Raw genomic sequence first — 25,137 nt, 5'->3', positions numbered from 1 at the left:
GCGCTGAGAGGCCAGTACCCGCTATAGAGGTGTCAAAGGCAACATCCCAAGGCAACAACGGGCCAGCATCTGTCATCGATGGTGTTGGATATGATTGGCCTCACCAGCTAAGGGCAAAACATTATTAATGGGCTAGCATCCCGATTATATTTGAGGCAACATCCTGGGGCAACAACTAGCCAGCATCTGTCATGGATGGTGGTGAACACAATTGGCCACACCAACCAAAAACCAAAAAGATGTTTAAGGGATGATGGACCATCCATCCACCAAGTAGGAGCTTGAGCCAACATCAGGCATCAAGGGGCTAACACCTGCTAGTGAGGTGTTCGAGGCAACATCTTAAGGCAATAACAGGCTAGCATTTGTCGTCGGTGGTATTGTTTACAAGTGGTCACACCAGCCATGGGCCAAATGATATTGATGCGATTTGCTACACAAGACAAAGAGCAAAGAGGTGTTCGAGGGATCAAGCACCAGACACCCATCAAAGAGTAGCTCGAGGCAACATCAGGTACCGAGGGGCTAGCACTCACCAAGGAAATGTCTGACGTAACACCCCAAGGCAAAAATAAGCTAGCATTTGCTGCTAATGGTGATGGATGCAATTGGTCACACCAACCAAGTGCCAGATGTTGTAGATGGGCCAACATCCTGATGGTGTTTGAGGTAACATCCTAGGGCAACAATGGTCGAGCATCTACCATCGATGGTGGTGGATGCGATTGGCCACGCCAGCCAAGGATTAAAGAGGTGTTTAAGGGATCAAGAGCTAGGCACCCACCAAGGAGGAGCTTGAGGCAACATCGAGCATCGAGGGGCCAGCACCCACAAGGGAGGTGTTCAAGGCAACATCCCAGTGCAACAATGGGCTAGCATCTACCACTGATGGTGGTGGATACAATTGGTCACACCAACCAAGGAGTAAAGAGGTGTTTGGGGGATCAAGCACCAGACACTCACCAAGGAGGAACTCAAGACAATATCAGGGCATCGATGGAGTAGCACTTACCAAAGGTGTCCAAGGTAACATCCCAAGGTAATAACAAGCCAACATCTACCACCAATAGTGTTGGATGTGATTGGCTGCACTAGCCATGGGCCAGATGCTATCGATGGGCTAGCACTTACCAAAGGTGTCCAAGGTAACATCCCAAGGTAATAACAAGCCAACATCTGCTACCAATAGTGTTGGATGTGATTGGCTGCACTAGCCATGGGCCAGATGCTATCGATGGGCCAGCATCCCGATGCTATCCTAGGTAACTTTTCAGGGTAATAATGGGCTAGCATCTGCTACTGATGGTGTTGGATATGATTAGTCACACATCTAAGGACCAAAGAGGTGTTTGAGGGATCAAGCACCAAGCAACCACCAAGGTGGAACTCGAGACAACATTAGGGCACCAAAGGGCCAGCACTCGTCAAAGAGGTGTTCGAGGTAATATCCTAGGGTAATAATGAGCCAGCATCTACCATCAATGGTGTTGGGCATGATTGGCTACCCCAGCCATAGGCTAGATGTTATCGATAGGATAACATCCTGATGGTGTCTGAGGTATCCTCCCACGGCAACAACAGGCCAGCATTTGCCACCATTAGTGGTAGAAGTGATTGGTTGCACCAGCGAAGGACTAAAATGTTATTTAGGGGATCAAGCTCTAGGCACTCCAAAGGAAGAGCTTAAGGAAACATTAGGCACTAAAGGGCTAGCTCCCACTAGGGAGGTATCGAGATAACATCAAGGGCAACAACAGGCCAACATTTGTCATTGATGGTGTTGGATGCGATTGGTTACACCAGCCAAAGGCTAGATGTTGTCAATTGGCTAGCATCCCAATGGTGTCTAATGTAACATCTTGGGGCCACAGTGGGCTAGCATCTACCACCAATGGTGGTGGATATGATTGGCAGCACCGACCAAGGACCAAAGAGGTGTTCGATGGATCAAGTGCCAGGCACCCACCAAGGAAGAGCTTGAGGTAACATCAAGCATAGTAGGGCTAGCACCCGTTCGAAAAGTCTCCTATATAGCATCTCAATGCAATGATAGGCTAGCATCTACTGTCGATGGTGTTGGATGTGATTGGCCACACCAACCAAGGGCCAGATATTGTCAATGGGCCAGCATCGTGATGGTGTCTGAGGTAACATCCTGGGGTAACAATAGGCTAGCATATATCATCGATGGTGGTGGATGTGATGGGCCATACCAACTAAAAACCAAAAAAGTGTTCGGGGGATCAAATGCCAGGCACCCACCAAGGAGGAGCTCGAGGCAACATCGAGCACCAAGGGGCTAGCAACTACTATTGAGGTGAGGCAACATCTCGGGCCAACAACGGGCCAGCATCTACCACTAATGGTGTTTGACATGATTGGCTGCACTAGCCAAATGCCCAATGCTATTGACGAGCCAACATCCTGATGGTGTTCGAGGTAACATCCTAAGGCAACAATGCACCAACATCTACCACCGATGGTGGTGAACATGATTAGTCACACTAGCTAAGGACCAAAGAGGTGTTTAGGTGATCGAGCACCAAGCACCTACCAAAGAGGAGCCCGCGGCAACATCGGGCACCAAAGGACCAGTACTTACTAAGGAGGTGTCTAAGGCAACATCTCTGGGCAACAACAGGCCAGCATCTACCTCTGATGGTGTTGGACACGATTGGCCACACCAGCCAAGGGTCATACACTATTAATGGTGTTTGAGGCAATAACCTGCATTGGAGGCCAATGTGTGGCAATGGAGTTCAAAGCAAGTACCAAAAGTTTTTATGCATGCCAACAAAAATACAAGGATCAGGTCTACCAATTTTGGGGTCGAAACTCCTGAAAAGAATTTTAAAAAATCTCAAATTGCAAAAAATTTCAAGAATTGTGAAAAATAGAAAATGAGTCCTCTTGCCATGAAACTTCACATACAGGCTTAGGGGACCATTGTATGAATTTACAAGCCATAAGAATGGCATTGGCATGGTAGAAATATGAAGATGCACCTAAACCCACCCACCATCCGATTGTGGTGTGCATGGCACTTAGCCCAACCTCAGGACTCTCGCGTATGGTGCATGGGTGTTAAAGAGCATTCAAAACCCACCTACTACCCGACTGTGGTGCGTATAGTGCATAGCCAAAGCCTAGGTGTAGGTGCTCAGTGTGTGACCCAACATGTGCTGATGGTGTTTGAGGGAACTACCCACACAAAGGGCCAACATGTGTCGATGGTGGTTAAGGCATGTGCTGAGATCAAGCACCAACATGTCCCGATGGTGGTCGAGACAAGTGCATGTGTTATGGTCAGCAAGTAAGCTGAAACTGGCCTTAGGGTTCTAGCAAGACAAGGTTTGACAACCTTGGGGACCAGGCCTTAAGGCCTACTCGAGGCACAGGTCTAGGGAACTAGACTGGGACAGTAGTGCAAGCAGTAATTAGGACTCCAGAGGCTCAGGCATAGTGTTTAGGTTTGGCAGAATTGAGGTAGGCCTGGGTATAGGTGCTGGTGAGTGCACGAGCACACAGTTAGCCCCAAGTGTAGGCATCGATGATGAAGGTGCGAGCACAAGTCAGACCCAGTGGTCTTTAAGGTAACAACCCGCACCAAGTGCCAATGTCATGCCCTGGGTGTGCATACCAAGAGTTGAGGCTCGTGCACCAGCGGCCAAGGCTCGAGCACCAAACATAGGAAGGAGGTTCTGACAATAGTCATGGTAGAAGCATCTAGGCTACCTGCCCCCAAATCATGCCAATCTGTAGCATTAAGACCAGGCCCATAACATGCCTGCACTGCACCCAAGTGTTCCCAAGGAGTGGGCCAAACCAAAACCATATAGAAAGCCTCAAAGATCTGTAACACATAAAAAGGGCCTGGTCAATCCTTAGCTTGTGCATTATGCCTCTTTGGTTGGTTTAGTGCTTGCATGCTTGTTTTGTGGGCTAACTTAGGCATACGAAGTTCATTCCTAGTCAAGGCCATACATTGTTTGGTTTACGAATGGAGCCTGTGACACCAACATCTACCAAAAATGTGTCTATGGTACCAAGGGGCCAGCACCTACCAAGGAGGTGTTTGACGTAACATTCAAGGGTAACAATAGGCCAGCATCTGTCATTAATGCTGTTGGATGCAATTGGTTGCTCCAAGCCAAGGGCAAGATAGTGTTGATGGGCCAGCATCCTGATGGTGTCTAAGGTAACATTTATGGGTAACAATGGGCCAGTATCTACCATCGATAGTGGTGGATGTGATTGGCTGCACTAGTCAAGGACCAAAGAGGTGTTTGGAGGATCAACCACTAGGTACTAGCTAAGAAAGAGCTCGAGGCAACATCAGGCATCGAGGGGCCAAAACCTGCTAGAGAGGTATCCGAACTAACATCCTGAGGCAATAATGGGCTAGTATCTACCATCAATGGTGTTGGATGTAATTGGCTGCACCAACCAAAGGCTTGATGTAGTCGATGGGCTAGCATCCCAGTGGAGTTCGAGGCAACATCTTGAGGCAACAATGGTTAAGCATCAGCCACCGATGGTGGTGGATGTGATTGGCTACACTAGCCAAGGAGCAAAAAGGTGTTTATGGGATCTAGTGCTAAGCACCCACCAAGGAAGAGCTCAAGGCAACATCAGGCACTGGGAGGCCTTCAGCTACCAAGAAGGTGTCTAAGGTAACATCTTGGGGCAACAACAAGCCAACATGTACTATCGATGGTATTGTACGTGATTGGTCACACTAGCCAAAGGCCAAATGTTGATGATGGGCTAGCATCTCGATGGTGTCTGAGGTAACATCTTGGGGCAACACTGGGCCAGCATCTATTGTCGATGGTGGTGGACATGATTGGCTGCACCAGCCAAGGCCCATAGAGGTGTTTAGGGGATCCAGTGCTAAACACCTGCCAAAGAGGAGCTTGAGGCAACATTAGGTATCGAAGGGCCAAAATTGATCAGGGAGGTGTTTGAGGCAACATCTTGTGGTAGCAATAGGCCATCATATGTCGCTAATGGTGTCAGACGTAATTAGATGCACTGGCCAAGGGCCAGATGCTATCGATCGACTAGGATCCTGATGGTGTCCGAGGTAACATTTCGAGGCAACAACCGACCAACATCTACTATCGATGGTGGTGGATGCGATTGGCTACACCAGCGAAGGACCAAAGATTTGTTTGGGAGATCAAGCATTAGGCACTCACCAAGAAAAGTTGAAGGCAACATTAGGCACCAAAAGGCCAGCACCCACCAGTAAGTTGTCCGATGCATCATCCTAGGGCAATAACGGGTCGTATCTACCACCAATGTTGTCGGGTGCGATTGGTTGTACCTACCAAGGGCCAGACGCTATTGACGAGCTAGCATTTTGATGGTGTTTGAGGCAACATCTCAAGGCAACAACTGGCTAGCATCTACTATTGATGGTGGTAAACGCGATTGGCCGCACAAGCCAAGGACCAAAGAGGTGATCAAGGGATCAAGTGCCAAACACCTACCAAGAAAGAGCTCGAGGTAACATCAGGGCATCGGGCACCAGTACCCACTAGAAAGATGTCTGAGGTAATATCTTGGGATAACAACGAGCCAACATCTACCATCAATGGTGTTGGATAGCCAAAGGCCAAATACTGTTGATGGGCCAACATCTCGATGATGTCGAGGAAACATCTTGGGGCAACGATGGGCCAACCTCTGTAGCTAATGGTGGTGGATGCAATTGGTCAGACCAACCAAGGACCAAAGAGGTGTTAAAGGGATCAAACGCCAGGCACCCACTAGGGACAAACTCAAGGTAACATCAAGCACTGTTGGGCCAACACCCATCAGGGCGGTATCTGAAGCAACATCCTAGGACAACAATGGGCCAGCATCTACCACCGATGGTGTTGGATATGATTGGCAGCACTAGCCAAGGGCCAGACACTATCGACGGGCCAACATCTTGATGGTGTCTAAGGTAACATCCTAGGGTAACAATGGGCAAGCATCTATCACTGATGGTGGTGGACGTGATTAACTACAGTAGCCATAAAGGTGTTCAAGGGGTCAAGCACCAGGCACCTTTAAAGGAAGAGCTCGAGGTAACATTGGGCATCGAGGGGCCAGTACACACTAAGGAGGTGTTCGAGCCAACATCCTGGGGTAACAACAGGCCAGCATCAGTCGCCAATGGTGTTGGACATGATTGGCCACACCAGTAAAGGGCTAGATGTTGTCAACAGGCCAGCATCTTAATGGTATTTGAAGTACCAGTCAAAGGCAATAATGGGCCAACATCTGTCATTGATGGTGGTGGACACAATTTGCCACACTAGCCAAGGACTAAAGAGTTGTTCGAGGGATCAAGTGCCAAGCACCTACCAAGGAAGAGCTCGAGGTAACTTCAAGCATCGAAGGGCTAGTGTCACACCCTGGGTGGGTGCACCAGGCACATCAGGCCCACCAGCAAGTGAGCGAGAGGTTGAGACCCGTAGACCAGGTGCACTGGTGGCTATTTACGCACAAAGCCTAAGAGACGAGGCCAAAACACCTGCCCAGCTTGCAGGCCAGCCCGTAAGGCCAAGGCTTGGCATGCAGGTTGCCTGCACCACATCCAGAAGGGCCCAAGGTGTTGGACATGCAAGGGAAGCTTCTAAAAGCTTGTAGGATTAGCAGGAGCCTCCTGGCATATTTGGTTGACCCTAGAAATCAAAAGTTAGAATCTTGATTGATTGTAATCTGTGTAATCCCATGATTTTAGCCTTTATTCTAGAGATATTGCCATTAAGTGCGGTTGGAGCCTAAGCTATAGATATAGAGCTGCTCCACCCTCATTTGTACACCATCAAACACTTCTGTTTCAGTGAGTATAGAGCATATTCTAGCATTTTGCCTTGTTATCCTGTTTCTCTTTAACTTGCGTAATCAGCCCTTCCCATTGTTCTACTGCCCGTACGCTTGTGTTTTAGGCTAACTTAGGCATAAAGGAGGAGATTCCAAGCCTAAGGCCATGAATTCTGAGTCTAAGGTCGGAGCTCGTGATAGTTGGTATCAGAGCAAGTTAATTCTGCATGTTTGTGTTGTGTAGGTTAGATCGTGATTGAGGAGATGGCATCTCAAAGCAACATTGCTAACCAACAACCAGAGGCCCAGGAGCAGGGGCATGGAAGAGGTAGGAAAGCCAGTTTAAGAGATATATGGTCTACCATGGACAGTAGGCTGGCCAAGGTGGAGGTGACCATGGGCGACATGGGGGAGAAGCTTGAGAAAGTGGAGACTCACATTGCATCGCTAGACTCCATGGGGGAGGAGATCCAAGGTGAGCTGCAAGCTACTCTCAATAAAGGCATGGACATGATCATCCAAAAGAATAAGGCCTTGGAGGCGAAAGTGCTAACCTTGCAAGATGGCATGGAGGCCATGCGCCAGCGGATGGAAGAGCTTACCAGTGAGCTCATTGCTTGCAAGACTGCCATTGGGAATGGCATGTTTGTTAGAGTGTCCAAGTCCAGATTGGATGTCTCCAAGCCTAAGGAGTTCAAGGGGACTAGGCTGGCTAAGAAAGTAGACAACTACCTATGGGGTATGGAGCAATACTTCCAGGCCATGGGCATGCAGGACGAGGCGATAAAGGTAAGCACCGCTGCTTTGTATCTCATTGATGTAGCCTTATTATGGTGGAGGTGCAGATGTGGTGATGTCAGGTGTGGAAGCACCAAGATTGGAACCTGGGCAGAGTTCCAAAAAAAGTTTAGAGAGTATGCCAATGATGAGGTGCGGGCAAAGTTGCATAGGCTGAGCCAGTAAGGGGACATAAGGAAGTATGTCCAGAAATTATCTGAACTGATGCTACAGATCTTGGATCTAGGCAAGAAGGATGCCTTATTTGCTTTCATGGATGGGTTGAAGCCGTGGGTGAAGCATGAGCTACAACGGAGGGGAGTTCATGACTTGGCTAAAGCCATGACTACTACTGAGTCCTTGATAGAGTTCAAGCCTCTGAACAAGTTCGAGTCTACCAAGCTCAAAGGTAAAGGCAAGGATGATAGGGACCGAAAAAAATAGTCCAAGGGGAAGGACGATGATCGAGAGTCCAAGGATGGAGACCGAGACCGTTCAACCAAGGATGGTGAGAGGAAGCCACTAGTAGGCAAGTGGAAAGCAAAGGGGGACCGATAGCCACTAGCATGCTACCTATGTGGAGGGAGCCACATAGCACACAATTACCCACAAAAGGGTAAGTTGGCCGCTGTAGACAAAGAGTCTGACGAGGAGCCAAAGTTAGGGGTAGCAAAGCTTAGGTCATTGGTGCTCAATGCTATCCGGAGTAAGGGGAACCGTAAGCCAAAAGGCTTGATGTTTGTGGATCTGATGGTTAAGAGTCAGAAAGTGAGTGCACTGGTAGACACAGGTGCCTCACATCTTTTTATTTCAGGTGATAGAGCCTAAAAGCTCAGACTAAAGGTGCAGAAAGGGATTGGTACCATTAAAACGGTGAACTCTAAGGAGGTTCCAGCCATTGGAGTAGCACATGGAGTAGAGTTATGGCTTGAAGACTGGAAAGGCAAGGAGACCATAGAGGTAATACCCCTTGATGACTATGAGTTTGTGATTGGGTTGGATTTCTTTGTTCAGATTAATGCCTTTTTTGTGTCTTTTGCCGATTGTGTTTGCATCCTGAATGCACGGTGCCAATGCCTAGTACCATTGAAGAGAGGGTTTGGAGTTAGGTCGCAGGTGGTGTCAGCCATCCAATTTGCCAAGGCGATAAGCAGACAAGAAGACACCTTCTTGGCAGCCCTGAAATATGATGAGCCAACGGAGAAGGAGACCGAGTCACCTTTGGAGGTGCTAAAGGTGCTAAAGACCTTTAATGATGTAATGCCCACAAAGCTACCTAGCCAGCTACCACCTAAGAGGGAGGTGGGCCACAAGATCGAGTTAGTGTTCGAGGCCAAGCCACCAGCTAGAACCCCTTACCGAATGTCCCCACCAGAGTTGGAGGAGTTAAGGAAGCAGTTCAAGGAGTTAGTGGATGTTGGCTTCATCAAGCCATCGAAGGCACCATATGGTGCACCGTTTCTATTCTAGCACAAGCACCTTGCGAAATTTGATTTCCAGATGGAGTACAAGCTAAGGTGGGTGAACCTAGTGGCAGACACCCTAAGCAAGAAGGCTAACCTTGCTACCATTAGCCAACCAAAAGGGTCACTGGTGCCATGCATCAAGGAGCGACTTGCGCATGATCCTATAGCCAAGGCTCTTATGGAGTATGCCCAGCAAGGTAAGGCTAGGCAGTTTTGGATGCAGGATGGTTTATTGTACACCAAGGGTAGTAGACTGTTTGTGTCATAGCACGAAAAGCTCCATAAGGAAGTTTTGCAAGAATGCCATGATTCAAGGTGGGTTGGACACCCCGGAGTGAGCCGCACCTTGGCGCTGATTGAGGATCGGTACTATTGGCCGCACATGAGGGACGATGTGGAGGCCTATGTGAAGACTTGTCTTGTGTGCCAATAGGATAAGGTGGAGCTCAAGAAACCAGGCGATCTCTTAGAGCCATTGCCAGTGCCAAAGCGACCATGGGAGAGTGTTTCTCTAGACTTTATAGTCGGTCTACCCAAAGCAGAAGGGTTTGGAAGCATCATGGTAGTGGTGGACAGGTTTTCCAAGTATGGAATTTTCATTCCAGCAACTAAAGAGTGCCCAACCAAGGAGGTAGCTCGATTGTTCTTGAAGAACATGGTTAAGTACTGGCGAGTGCTGAGGACTATTGTTAGTGATCAGGATGAGCATTTCACAGGTAAATTCTAGACTGAGTTATTCAAGCTGTTAGGGTCAAACTTGAACTTTTCCACCAGCATGCATCTGCAGATCGATGGGCAGACAAAATGTGTGAATGGACTATTGGAGGTCTACCTTAAGCACTATGTGAGTGCCATACAAAGGGACTGGCCAAAGCTGCTAGATGTTGCGCAGTTTTCCTACAACTTGCAAAGGAGCGAGGCAATGAACCAGAGCCCATTTGAGGTTGTGACAGGGCAACAACCACTAACACCCGGTTTGATTGCTGCAAGTTATACAGGGCTAAATCCAACAGCATATAAGTTTGCCAAGGCATGGCAGGAGCAAACTGACTTGGCCAGAGTCTGCCTACACAAGGCGGCCAAGAGGTCAAAGAAGTGGGCAGACCAGAATAGGCGGGATGTACAGTTCCAGGTTAGAGACTTGGTGTTGGTGAAGCTGCATCCCATTGTGTGCCACAGAGGGCTACACAAAGGCCTAGTCCAGAGGTATGAGGGACCTTTTTGAGTAGTCAAGAGGGTAGGCAAGATTGCCTACAAGCTGGATATGCCACCTAAGCCGAGGGTACACCCGGTGTTCCATGTAAGCATGCTCAAGCCGTTCCATGAGGATGAGGGAGATCCAGAACGGGCAGTGTCAAAGCGTGCGCCATTGGAGGCAAGGGCCTTATATGAGAAAAAGGTCCACAGCATCATAGCTGACCAAGAGGTGAGACAGAAGAATGATCAACCAAGACAAGAGTACTTGGTGTGCTTGAAGGGATTTCCAGACAGTGAGGCAAACTGGGAACCAGCAGAGGACTTATGGTAGTTCAGGGGCCAGATCAGGTAGTACCATGCAGAAGACACAATAAGGGCATTTCATAATCAGATGAGGGAGAATGTCATGCCCTGGGCTAGCGCGCCAGGCACATGAGGCGCACCAGCAGGCGAGCCAGAGGTTGAGGCTCGTAGACTAGGCGTGCTGGCGGGTATTTACGCCCAAGGCCTAAGAGATGAGGCCAGAACGCCCACCTAGCTTGTAGGCCAGCCCGTGAGGCCAAGGCCTGGCATACAGGTTGCCTGTACCATATCTAGAAGGGCCCAAGGTGCAGGACACGCAAGGGAAGCTTTTGAAAGCTTGTAGGATCAACAGTAGCCTCCTGGCAGATCTTGTTGACCCTACAAATCAGGAGTTAGAATCTTGATTGATTGTAATCTATGTAATCCCATGATTTTAGCCTTTATTCTAGGGATATTGCAATTAAGTGTGGCTAGAGCCTCAACTATAAATAGAGGGCTGCTCTACCCTTATTTGTACACCATCAAACACTTCTGTTTCAGTGAATACAGAGCATATTCCAGCATTCTGCCTTGTTATCTTGTTTCTCTTTAACTTGCATATCAACCCTTCCCATTGTTTTAGTGCCCGCACGCTTGTGTTTTAGGCTGACTTAGGCATAAAGGAAGAGATTCCAAGCCTAAGGCCACACGGATTCTGAGTCTAAGGTCGGAGCCTGTGACACTAGCACCCACCATGCAAGTGTCTGAGGTAACATCTTAGGGCAACAACGAGCCAAGATCTATCATTGATGGCAGTGACACAATTGGCCACTCTAGGCAAGGACCAAAGAAGTGTTTGAGGTTTCAAGTGCTAGGCACCCGGTAAGGAGAAGCTTGAGGCAACATCAAGGCATTTAGGGGCTAGCACCTATTAGGGAGACGTTCAAGGCAACAATGGGCCGATATCTATCACTAATGGTGGTGAATGTGATTGGCTGCACTAGCGAATGACCAAATAGGTGTTTGAGGGATGTAGAGCTAGGTACCCACCAAGATGTAGCATAAGGCAACATGGGACACCGAGCAACTAGCACCCATCAAAGAGGTGTCCGAGGCAACATCCCTAGGAACCAATGGGTCAACATCTATTGTCGATGGGGTTGGACATGATTAGCCACACCAGCTAAGGGTCAGACTCTATCGATGGGCCAACTTCTCGATGCTGCCTGAGGCAACATCCCAAGGTAATAATGGGTTAGCATTCGTCATTGATGGTGGATGTGATTGGCCGCACCAACCAAGGACCAAAGAGGTGTTCAGGGGAACAAGCTCCAGGCACCTACCAAGGAGGAGGTTGAGGCAATATCAGGCTCTAAAGGGCTAGCACCCGCCAAAGAAATGTTCAAGGCAATATCACAAGGCAACAACGGGCCAACATCTACCATCAATGGTGTTCGATGTAATTGACTGCACCAACCATTAGCCATAAGCTATCGATAGGATAGCATCCCGATGGTGTATTAGGTAACATCCTCAGGAAACAATAGGCAAGCATTTATCGCTGATGGTGGTGGATGTGATTGGCAGCACTAGCCAAGGACCAAAGAAGTGTTAGGGGACCTAGCGCCAGACACCAATCGAAAATGAGCTCAAGGCAACGTCGGCACCAAGAAGCCAGCACCTATTAGAGAGGTGTTCGAGGTAACATCCCAGGGCACCAGGAGGCTAACATCTACCGTCGATGTTGTTGGACATGATTGGTCGCACCAGCCAATGACCAAATACTGTCGACGGGCAAACATCTTATTGGTGTCTAAGTAACATCCTGAGGCAACAATGGGCCAGCATCTACCATCAACGGTGGTGGATGCAATTAGTCACACAAGCCAAGGACCAAATAGGTGTTCGAGGGATCAAGTGCCAAGCACCTACCAAAGAGGAGCTCGAGGCAACACCGGGGCACCCAGAGGTCCACACCTACCAAAGAGGTGTCTGACGAAACATTCATGGGCAACAACGGGCTAGCATTAGCCTTTGATGGTGTTGTATACGATTAGTCGCACTAATCAAAGGCCAGATGTTGTCGACAGACTAGCATCCTGATGGTGTCTAAGGTAACATCTTGGGGTAACAACGGGCTAGCATCTGCCCTTAATGGTGGTGGACGCAATTGGTTGCACCAATCAAGGACCAAAGAGGTGTTCGGAGGATCAAGCGTCAGGCACCCACCACGAGGAGCTCGAGCCAACATCAGGAACTGATGGGCTGGCACTCACTAGGGAAGTGTCTGAGGCAACATCCCAGGGTAACAACAGGCTAGCATCTACCATCAATGATGTTGGACATGATTAGCCTTACTAGCTAAGGGCAAAATGTTATTAACATGCCAGCATCCCAATGGTGTCTGAGGCAACATCATAGGGCAACAATGGGCTGGCATTTATCGTAGATGGTGGTGGACACAAATAGCCACACCAGCCAAGGACTAAAGAGGTGTTTAGGGGATTAAGCGCCTGGCACCAGCCAAGGAGGAGCTCGAGGCAACATCGGGCACTGAGGGGCTAGCACTTACCAAAGAGGTGTCTGAGGCAACATCCTAGGGCAACAACGAGCCAACATTTGTCACTGATGGTGTTGGATACGATTGGTCGCACTAGTTGAAAGCTAGATGCTATTGATAGGCCAACATCCCCATGGTGTCTAAGGTAAATCTTAGGATAACAATGGTTCAGTATCTACCATCTATGGTGGTGGACATCATTGGCCATACTAACTAGTGACCAAAAAGGTGTTCGGGGGATTAAGCGCTAGGCATCTGGCAAAGAAAAGCTCAAGGCAACACCTTACACTGAGAGGCAAGTACTCATCAGGGAGGTGTTTGAGGAAACTCTTAGGGCAACAATGGGCTAGCATCTGCCACCAATGGTGTTGGATGCAAATTGCTGCATCAGCTATGGACCAAATGCTATTATAGGTCAACATCCTGATGGTGTTTAAGTTAACATCCTAAGCCAATAATGGGAAAGCATCTACCACCAATGATGGTGGATACGATTGGTCGCACCAACCAATGAGTAAAGAAGTGATTGGAGGATTAAGTGCCAGGCATCCACCAAGAAGGAGCTCGAGGTAACATGAGGCACCGAAGGGTCAGCACCTACTAGAGAGGTGTTTGAGGCAACATCCCAAGGTAACAATGGGCTAGCATCTATCGACGATGGTATTGGATGCAATTTTTCCCACCAGCTAAGGGTAGACACTATTGACAAGCCAGCATCCCGATGGTGTTTGAAGGAACATCTCGTAGCAACAGTGAGCCAAAATCTACCACCAATGGTGGTGGATGTGATTGGTCATACTAGCTAAGGACCAAAGAGGTGTTCAGGGGGTCAAGCACCAGTAACCCACTAAGAAGGGGCTCAAGGAAACATCGGGCACTAAAGGGTAAGCACCCATCATGAGGTGTCTGAGGTAACTTCTCAAGGCAACAATGGGCTAGCATTTGTCACCGATGTTGGTGGACATGATTGGCCATACCAGCTAAGGACTGAAGAGGTGTTCGGGTGATCAAGTGCCAGGCACCTACTAAGGAAGAGCTTGAGGCATGATCGGGCACCGAGTGGCCAGCACCCACTAGGGAGGTGTCTGAGGCCACATCTTAGGGTAAGAATGGGCCAACATTTGCCATCGATTGTGTTGGATACAATAGGCCATACCGGTCAAGGGTCAGATGCTATTGACATCCCAACATCCTAATGGTGACTGAGGCAACATCCCAGGGCAATAACAAGTAAGCATTTACCACCAATGGTGGTGGAAATAATTGGCCACACCAACCAAGAAATAAAGAGGTGTTTGAGGGACCAAGTGCCAGACACTAGTCAAGGAAGAGCTTAAGGCAACATCAAGGCATCGAGGGGCTAGCACATGCCAAAGAGGTGTTTGAGGCAACATCCTAGGGAAATAATGGGTCCGTATCTATCCTTGATTATGTTGGACATGATTGGCCACCCTACCAAAACCCAAACACTATAGATGGGCCAGTATCCCAATAGTGTCTGAGGTAACATCTTGAAGCAACAATGGTCCAGCATCTTCTGCCTATAATGGTGGTGCAATTGCTGGCACCAGCCAAAAGACCAAAGAGATGTTCAGGGGATCAAGCATCAGGCACCTACCAATGAGGAGCTCAAGGCAACATCAGGCATCGATGGGCCAGCACCTGCTAGGGAGGTATCTGAGGCAACATCTCAAGGCAATAACAGGCCAGCATCTACCATTGATGGTGTTGAAAGTGATCGGTAGCACCAATTGAAGGCCAAAAGCTATTGATGGGCCAAAATCCCCGTGGTGTTCGAGGTAACATCCAGGGGCAACAATGGGCTAGCATTTACCATTGATGGTGGTGTATGTGATTGGTTGCACTAACTAAGGATCGAAGAGGTGTCTGGGGGATCAAGTGCCAAGCACCCGCCAAAAAGGATCTTGAGGCAACATCGAGCATCGAGAGGCAAGCACCCACAAAGAAGGTGTCTGAGGCAACATCTCGAGGTAACAACGCGTAAACATTTTCCACCAATGGTGTTGGACAGAATTGGCCACATCAGCTAAAGGCCAGATGCTATCAATAAGCCAGCATCCTGATGGTGTCTAAGTTAACATCCTAGGGTAGCAACGGGCTAATATCTACCCCCAACGGTGGTGGATGTGATTGGTCACACCAGCCAAGGACCAAAGAGGTGTTCGGGGGATCAAGCACCAAGCACCCACCAAAAGGGAGTCAAGGTAACATCAGGCCTCAAGGGGCCAGAACCAACCAATGAGGTGTCTGGGATAAGATCTTAGGGCAACAATGGGCTAGCATCTACCGTCAATGGTGATGGATGCAATTGGTTGTATCATCCAAGGGCCAGTTACTATCGACGTGCTAGCATTATGATGGTGTCTGAGGTAACATCCTGAGGTAACAATGGGCTAGCCTTAGCTATCAATGGTGGTGGATGTAATTGGCCACACCAGCCAAGAACCAAAGACATGTTCGGGGATCAAACTCTAGGCACTCGCTAAAGAAGAGCTTGATGGAACATCAAGAACTAAAGTGCTATCACTTGCTAGAGAGGTGTCAGAGGGAACATCCCGGGGCAACAACGGGCCAACATCTACTATTGATTATGTTGGGTGCAATTAGCCACACCAACCAAGGGCTAGATGCTGTCGATAGGCCAGTATCCCAATAGTGTCTGAGGTAACATCTCGAGGCAACAACGGGCCAGCATCTACCAACAATGGTTGTGGACATGATTGACCACACCAACCAAGCACTAAAAAGGTGTTTAAGGGATCAAGCACTAGGCAGTAGCCAAGGAGGAGGTCAAGGCAACATCGAGGCACCTAGGGGCTTGCACCCACCTAGAAGGTGTTCGAGACAACATCCTGGAGCAACAACAGGCTAGTATCTACCTCCAATGGTGTTAGACGTGATTGGCTGCTCCATCCAAAAGCCAGATGCTATCAATGGGCAAGCATCTTGATGGTGTCTGAGCCAACATCTCAGGGTAAAAATGGGCTAGCATCTACCGCTGATGGTGGTGCCCTCAATTGGCCACACCAGCCAATGAGCAAAGATGTGTTTAGGGGATCAAGCGTAAGGCACCCACCAATGAAAAGTATGAGGCAACATCGGGCATCGAGGGGTCAGCACTTACCAGACAAGTGTTCGAGGCAACAACGGGTTAGCATCTGCATTGAATGTGTTGGATGCGATTGGCTGTACCAACCAAGGGCCTAATGCTATCAATGGGCCAACATCTCGATGGTGTTCGAGGTAACTTCTCAGAGCAATAATGAGCCGACATCTACCTCCAAAGGTGGTTGACACAATTGGCTACTCCAGCCAAGGACCAAAGTGGTGTTCGGGGGATCAAAACCCAAGTACTTGCCAAGAAAGAGCTTGAGGCAACATAAGGCACTGAAGGGCCAGCACCCACTAGGGAGGTGTCCGAGGCAACTTTCTAGAGCAACAACGGGTTAGCATCTCCTGTAAATGGTGTTGGACATGATTGGCAGAACCAACGAAGGGCTAGGTGAAGTCGATAGCCCAATATCTCATTGGTGTCTGAGCTAACATCTTGGCACAACAATGGGCCATCATCTGGCACTAATGGTGGTGGACACGGTTGGCTGCACTAGCTAAGGACTAAAGAGGTGTTTAGGGTATCAAGCGTCAGGACCAGCCAAGGGGGAGCTCGAGGCAACATTGAGGCACCGAGGGGCCAATACCCACCATAGAGGTGTCTAAGGTAACATCTTGGGGCAACAATAGGCTAGCACCTGTTGCCAATAGTGTTGGATGCGATTGGCCACATCAACCAATGACTAAAGAGGTGCTCAAGGGATCAAGCACCAGGCACCAACAAATGAGAAGCTCGAGGTAATTTTGGGCAATTAGGGGCCAGCACTCGCCAGGGAGGTATTTGAGGCAACAACCCAAGGCAACAATAAGCCAACATCTGCTGTCATTGGTGTTGGATGTGATTGGCCACACCAATCGATGACTGAAAAGGTGTTTAGGGGATCATGCACAAGGCATCCACCAACAAGGAGCTCGAGGGAACATAGAGGCACTGACGGGTCGACGCCTATCAGGGAGGTGTCCAAGGCAACATCTTGGGGTAACAACGGGCTGGCATCTGTTATCGATGGTGTTAGACGCGATTGGCTACGCCAACTAAGGGCTAAACATTATCGATGGGCCAGCATTCTGATGGTGTCTGAGGTAACATCTTGGGGCAACAATAGGCTAGCATTTGCCACTAATGGTGGTGGATGTAATTTGCCACACTAGCCAAAAACCGAAGAGGTGTTCAGGGGATCAAACTCTAGGCACCCACCAAGGAGGAGTTTGAGGCAACATCGGGCATCGAAGGGCTAGCTCCCATCAAAGAGGTGTCTAATGCAACATCTCAGGCTAACAACGGTTCAACATCTACCTTCAATGGTGTTGGGCATGATTGGTTGCACTAGCCAAACTCTTGATGGTGTCCGAGGTAACAACTCGGGTAACAACGGGCCAGCATCTACCATCGATGGTGGTGGACATAATTGGTCACTCCAGTCATGGACCAAAGAGGTGTTTGAGGGATCAAGTGCCAGGCACCCACCAAGGAAGAGCTCAAGGCAACATCGGGCACTAAAGGTCTAGCACTTGCTAAAAAGGTGTCCAAGGCAACATCCCGGGCAATAATGGGCCAGCATCTGCCACCATTGGCATTGGATGCGATTGGTCACACCAGCCAAAGGCCAAACGTTATCGACGAGCCAACATCTCAATATTGTTCGAAGTAACATTTTAGGGCAACAATGGGCTAGCATCTGCCGTCGATGGTGGTGAATGCGATTGGTCGCACCAACCAAAGAGCAAAAAAGTGTTTTAGGGATCAAGCGCTAGGCACCTTCCAAGGAAGCGCTCGAGGCAGCATCGGGCATTGAGGGGCCATCACCCATCAGAGAGGTATCCAAGGTAACATCCTGGCAACAACAAGCCAGCATTTGTCACTTATGGTGTTGGGCACGATTGGTCACACCAACAAAGAGCTAGATGCTATCGACAGACCTATATCACAATGGTGTTTGAGGCTACATCCCAAGGCAACAATGGGCCAGTATCTATTGTCGATGGTGGTGGATGTGATTGGCTACACTAGCCAAGGACCAAAGATGTGTTCGAGGGATCAAGTGCTAAGCATCTGCCAAAGAGGAGCTTGAGGCAACATTGGGGACCTAGGGGCTAGCCCCCTCAAGGGAGGTGTTCGAGGGAAAATCCTGGGGCAACAACGTGCCAGCATCTGCTGTCGATGGTGTTGGATGCAAATGGCTAGACCACTAAAGGGCCAGACATTGTTGATGGGCCAACAACCCTATGGTGTTTGAAGCAACATCTCAGGGCAATAATGGGTCAAAACTACCGTCAATGGTAGTGGACATGATTTCCCAAACCAACCAAGGACCAAAGAGGTGTTTAGGGGATCAAGCACCAAGCACTCACCAAATAGGAGCTCAAGGCAACATTGGGCATTAAGGGGCTAACACATGCCAGAGAGGTGTTCGAGGCAACATCCCGGGGTAACAACGAGCCAGCATCTACCATCGAGAGTGTTAGACATGATTGACTGCACCAGCCATGGGCCAAACATTGTTGATAGGCCAGCATCTACCGTTGAAGGTGGTGAAATGATTTGTCGCACTAGCCAAGGACCAAAGAGGTGTTTTGGGGATTGAGTGCCTAGACCAGGCAAGGAGGAGCTTGAGGCAACATTGGGCATCAAGGGGCCAGCACTCGATAGGGAGGTGTTCGAGGAAACATCCCATGGCAACAACAGGCTAGCGTCTACCACTGATGGTGTTGGATGTGATTGGCCACACCAACCAAGGGCCAGATGCTGTTGACGGGCCAACATCTCGATAATGTTTGAGGTAACATCCTAGGGCAACAACAAGCCAGCATCTATTGTCGATGGTGGTGGATGGGATTGGCTGCACCAACCAAAGACCAAAAAGTTGTTCAGGGGATCAAGTACCAGACCCCCACTAAGGAGGAGCTCAAGGCAACATTAGGCACTGAGGGGCCATCACCCTTTTGAGAGGTGTTCGAGGCAACATCTCGAGGCAACATCTAGGGGCAACAATGGACCAACATTTGTCACTAATAGTATTGGACTTGATTGACCCACCAATCGAGGACCAGATGCTGTCGATTGGGTAGCATCCCAATGTTGTCTGAGGTAACAATAGGCCATCATCTGTTGCCAATGATGATGGATGTGATTGGCTTCATTAGCACCACACACCCACCAAGCAGCAAGCACCCACTAAGGAAGAGCTCAAGGTAACATCAGGCATCGAGGAGCCAGTACCTGCCAAAAAAGTGTCCAAGGTAACTTCCCAGACCAACAATAGGCCAGCACCTATCATCGATGCTATTAAATATGGTTGGCCACACTAGCCAAAGGCTAGACACTGTCGATGGACCAGCATCTTGATGGTGTTTGAGCCAACATCCTAGGTAATTATCACACTTTAGACGGGTGTGCCAGGCACATCAGGCACAGCAACACATGACCCATGGTTGAGGCTTACGTACTAGGCACACTAGCAAGGGTTTGTGCACAAGGCCTTGGAAAGAAGACCAGATCGCTCGCACAGCTTATAGGCCAGCCCGTACGACCAAGGCCTTGCTTGCACCATATTTAGAAGGGGCCCATAAGAGAGATTTTCTAGAAGCCTTCAAAATCCGTGTGGCCTTAGGCTTGAAATCACCTCCTTCTAGCCTAAGTTAGCCTAAAACACAAGCGTGAGAGCACTAGAACAAAAGGAAAGGCATAATGCGCAAGTTTTAAAGAGACAAGAAAATAAGATAGCTTGCTAGAATATGCTTTGTATTTACTAAAACAGAAGTGTATGATGATGTACAAATAAAGGTAGAGTAGCCCTCTATTTATAGTTGAGGCTCCCAGCTACACTTATGGCTAAATCCCTAGAATCAAGGCTAATATTAAGGAATTACAAAGATTACAATCAATCAGGATTCTATCTCCTGAATTATAGGGTCAACCAAATTTGCCATAAGGCTTTTGGTAATCCTGAGGGCTTCTAAAAGATCCTCTTACGTATCTCCCCTCTTGGGCCCTTCTGGATGTGCTGAGGGCATCATGCAGGCTAGACCTTGTCCATGCGGGTTGGCCTACAAGCTGTGCGGGTGGTCTGGCCTTCTCTCCAAGGCTTTGCACACAAACCTCAGCCAGTGCGCATGGTGTGTGAGCGTCAACCTCGGGTGCGTGTGCTGGTGCCCCTGATGTGCTTGGTGGCTTGAGCATGCTTACATGAACACCGGGTGTACCTTCAACTTAGGTGGCATATCCAACTTGTAGGCAACCTTGCCTACCCTCTTGACTACTCGAAAATGTCTCTCATAACTTTGAATTAGGCCTTTGTGTAGCCCTTTATAGTACACAATGGGATGCAACTTCACCAAAACCAAGTCTCCAACCTGGAACTAAACATCCCACCTATTCTGGTTTGCCCACCACTGCAGTCATCTCCTTCTCCTGGATCGTGTACTTGTGCTCAGTCTCGTTCAGCTTCCTACTCTTGAACGTGATTGGATGTCCCTCTTACATCAACGCTCCTCCTATTACATAGTCTGATGTGTCGATATGCACCTCATATGGCTTGGCATGGTTTGGCAAGGCCAAGACTGGCTCCTCGATCATAGCTTACTTCAACCGATCAAAGGCTTCTTGGCACCCTACACTCCACTCCCATGTTCTCCTTTTCTTGAATAAGTCAGTCAATGGCATGGCTATTGTTGAGTGGCCTTTGATGAAGCACCTGTAGTTGTTAACTAGCCCAAGGAATGACCTCAACTCAGTGACCTTGGCTGGCATTTCCCAACCTAGGATGGTGCTCACCTTGCCTTTATCCATGCATATCCTGCTACCTCCCACTATATGGCCTAGGAATGGGATCTTCTATTAGGCAAATGAGCATTTCTTCCTTTTGACATATAGCTTGTGCACCTGTAACACCTCGAACACTTACCTCAAGTGATTTACATGCTCTCCCAAAGTCTGGTTGTAGATCACAATGTCATCCAAATAAACCACAACAAATCGATCAAAGAATGACTAAAATACCCTGTTCATAAAGGTGCAGAATGTTGCTGGGGCATTTGTGAGTCTGAATGCCATGACCAAGAACTCATATGAACCATACTGAGTGACACATACTATCTTGGGCTCATCTCCCTCTACGATCCTGACTTGATAGTAGCTCAACCTTAAATTCAGCTTGGTGAACCACCTTGTGCTCCCAAGTTGGTCGAACAAGTCTGCAATGAGTGGGATGGGATACTTGTTCTTGACGGTCAGCTTGCTCAAAGCCTAGTAGTTTATGCACAGTCACAATGACCCATCATGGTTGCACTAGAATAGAATCGATGCACCATATGGCACCTTAGATAACTTGATGAAGCCAGCATCAACTAACTCTTTGAGCTACTTCTTTAACTCCTCCAACTCTAGTGGGGACATTCAATAAGGGTCTCTAGCTGGTGGTTTGTCCTTGGGTACTAGCTCAATTCCAAGCCTAAGGTTGCACGAATTCTAAGTCTAAGGTCAAAGCCCATGACAAGTTGGTATCATAGCAGTTTTGGTTCTATGTGTTAGCATGTTTGTGTTGTGCAGGTTAGATCACAGTCAAGGAGATGGCATCCCAAAGTGATGTTGCTAGCTAACAACCAGAGCCCCAGAAGCAGGTGTGTGGAAAAGGCAAGAAGGCCAGTTCGATAGGTATTTGGTCTACCATGGATGGTAGACTAGCCAAGGTGGAGGTGACGATGGACGACGTGGGTGAGAAGCTTGATGAAGGGGAGACTCACGTGGAAGCGCTAGACGCCAAGAGGGAGAAGCTCAGGGGTGATTTACAAGCTGTTCTCAACCAATGCATGGATGTGATCACCCAAAGGAATGAGACCCTAGAGGCTATAGTGGAGACCATGTGCGATGGCATGGAGGCCATCCGTAAGTGGATAGAGAAGCTCACCAGCAAGCTCATTACATGCAAGACAGCCATTAGGAATGGCATGTTTGCTAAAGCCTCTAAGTCCCGGATGGATGTCCCTAAGCCCAAAGAGTTCAAGGGGACTAGGGCAGCAAAAGAAGTAGACAACTACCTATAGGGTATAGAGTAGTACTTTTAGGCCATGGGCATGCTGGATGAGGTGATAAAGGTAAGCATCGCTGCTATGTATCTTACTGATGTGGCCTTATTGTGGTGAAGGTGCAGGTGTGATGATTTGAGGCATGATGATGCCAAGATTGGAACCTAGACAGAGTTTCAAAAGGAGTTCAGGGAGTAATTTTACTCAAAGTATGCTAATGATGAGGCATAGGTAAAGTTCCACAGGTTGAGCCAACAAGGGGACATAAGGGGTTATATCTAGAAATTCTCTAAACTGAGGCTACATATCTTGGATCTAGGTGAGAAGGATGCCCTATTTGCTTTCATGGATGGGATGAAATTATGGGTGAAGCATGAACTACAACGGAAGGGAGTTCATGACTTAGCTAAAGTCGTGACTACTACTAAATCCTTGATAAAGTTTAAGCTTTTGAACAAGTTTGAGTCTTCCAAACCCAAGGGTAAGGGCAAGGATGAGAGGGATCGGAAGAAGCTATCCAAGGGTAAGGACCATGACTGGTAGTCCAAATATGGGGACCAACACCATTCAGATAAGGATGGTAAGAGGAAGCCACCAGTAGGCAAGTGGAAAATGAAGAGGAAGTGAGAGCCACTTGTATGCTACCTATGTGGAGGGAGCCACATAGCATACAATTGCCTATAGAAGGGCAAGCTAGCTGCTATAGACAAGGAGTCTGACGAGGAGCCAAAGGTAGGGGCAGTAAAGCTTGGTTCTTTGGTGCTCAATGCTATCCATAGTAAGGTGAGTCGTAAGCCAAACGGCTTGATGTTTACAGATTTAATGGTTACGAGTTAGAAGGTGAGCACACTGGTAGACATAGGTGCCTCACATCTTTTTATTTTAGGTGATAGAACCCAAAAGCTCGAACTGAAGGTGCAGAAGGGGACTGGTACCATTAAGACAGTGAACTCCAAGGAGGTTCTAGCCATTGGAGTTTTGCGGGGAGTGGATTTGCAACTTGGAGACTAGAAAGGCAAGAAACCATTGAGGTAATACCCCTTGATGACTATGAGTTTGTGATTGGATTAGATTTTCTTGTTCGAATTAACACCCTCATTGTGCTTTTTACCAATTGTATTTGTATCCTGGATGCATGGTGCCAATGCCTAGTACCATTGAGGCGAGGGTCTAGAGTTGGGTTGAGTGTGGTGTCAGCCATCCAATTTGCCAGAGCAGTAAGTAGAGATGAGGACACCTTTTTGGCAGCCCTGAAGTATGAGAAGCCAAGGGAGAAAGAGACCGTTCACCCTTAGAGGTGTTAAAGGTCCTGAAGTCTTTTAGCAATGTGATGCTCGCAAAGCTGCCTAGCAAGCTACGACCTAAGAGAAAGGTGGACCACAAGATCAAGTTGGTGCTCGAGGCCAAGCCACCAGCTAGAGCCCATTACTGAATGTCCCCACCAGAGTTGGAGGAGTTAAGGAAGCAGTTCAAAGAGTTAGTTGATGCTAGCTTCATCGGGCCATCTAAGGTACCATATGGTGCACCAGTTTTATTCCAATGCAAGCATGATGGGTCATTGTGACTATGCATAGACTACTGGGCTTTGAACAAGCTAACCGTCAAAAACAAGTATCCTATCCCACTCATTGCGAACTTGTTCGACCAACCTGGAAGGGCAAGGTGGTTCACCAAGTTGGATTTGAGTTCAGGCTACTATCAAGTCCAGATCACGAAGGGAGATGAGCAAAAGACAACATGTGTCACTTGGTATGGTTCATATGAGTTGTTGGTCATGCCATTCAAACTCATGAATGCCCCAGCTACATTCTACACCCTTATGAACAAGGTATTTTCAGTCATTCCTTGATTTGTTTATTGTGGTTTATTTGGATGACATTGTGATCTACAACCAAACTTTGGGAGAGCATGTAGACCACTTGAGGCAGGTGTTCGAGGTGTTATGGGTGCACAAGCTATATGTCAAGAAGGAGAAGTGCTTATTTGCCTAGCAAGAGATCCCATTCCTAGGCCACACAGTGGAAAGTGGCAAGATGCGCATGGATGAAGGCAAGGTGCATGCCATCCTAGAGTGGGAACCGCTAGCCAAGGTCACTGAGTTGAGGTCATTCCTTAGGCTAGTTAACTACTACAGGCACTTCATCAAAGGCCACTCAGTAATAATAGCCATGCCATTGACTGACTTGCTCAAGAAAGGGAGAGTATAGGAGTGGAACACAGCGTGCCAGGAAGCCTTTGATCAATTGAAGCAAGCTATGACTGAGGAGCCAGTGTTGGCCTTGCTAGACCATGCCAAGCTGTATGAGGTGCATACGAATGCATTAGACTATGCAATAAGGGGCATGTTGATGCAAAAGGGACATCCAATCACGTTCGAGAATAGGAAGCTAAATGAGACTGAGTGCAAGTACATGGTCTAGGAGAAGGGGATGACTGTAGTGGTGCACTGCTTGCGTACTTGGCACCATTACCTATTAAGGTCGAGGTTTATGGTTAGAATGGACAATCTGGCAACTGGGTACTTGCAAACACAGAAGAAGCTATCCCCCAAGCAGGCAAAATGGTTAGATTTTCTTACAAAATTTGATTTCTAGATGGAGTACAAGCTAGGGCAGGCGAATTTGGTGGCAGACGCCCTAAGCAGAAAGGCTAACCTTGCTACCATTAGCTAGCCAGAGGGGTCACTGGTACCGTATCAATGATGGACTTATGCATGATCTTACAATCAAGGCTTTCATGAAGTGCACCCAGCAACGTAAGACTAGGCAGTTTTAGGTGTAAATGGTTTGTTATACATCAAGGGTAATAGACTATTTGTACCACAACATGGAAAGCTTTGCAGTAAAGTTTTACAAGAGTGCCATGACTCAAGGTAGA

The 25,137-nt window shown here is 48.3% G+C and overlaps 1 protein-coding gene across 1 annotated transcript; it reads left to right on the top strand.

Moving 5' to 3' along the window:
* Positions 1–23,826: 23,826 nt before the first annotated feature.
* On the top strand, positions 23,827–24,680 carry LOC149512235 (uncharacterized). Its single transcript, XM_089752226.1, has 4 exons — positions 23,827–23,922; positions 24,026–24,088; positions 24,252–24,314; positions 24,468–24,680. Exons 1-4 carry the CDS (start codon positions 23,827–23,829, stop codon positions 24,678–24,680), a joined length of 435 nt encoding a protein of 144 aa, XP_089608352.1.
* Positions 24,681–25,137: the final 457 nt, after the last annotated feature.

Source organism: Durio zibethinus, chromosome 23 (assembly GCF_047325235.1).
Source record: "Durio zibethinus cultivar Kanyao isolate XHJ-2024 chromosome 23, ASM4732523v1, whole genome shotgun sequence".
Taxonomy (NCBI): Eukaryota; Viridiplantae; Streptophyta; class Magnoliopsida; order Malvales; family Malvaceae; genus Durio; species Durio zibethinus.
The sequence above is the reverse complement of the archived record's forward strand: the minus strand, read 5'-3'. Positions and strand labels throughout refer to the sequence as shown.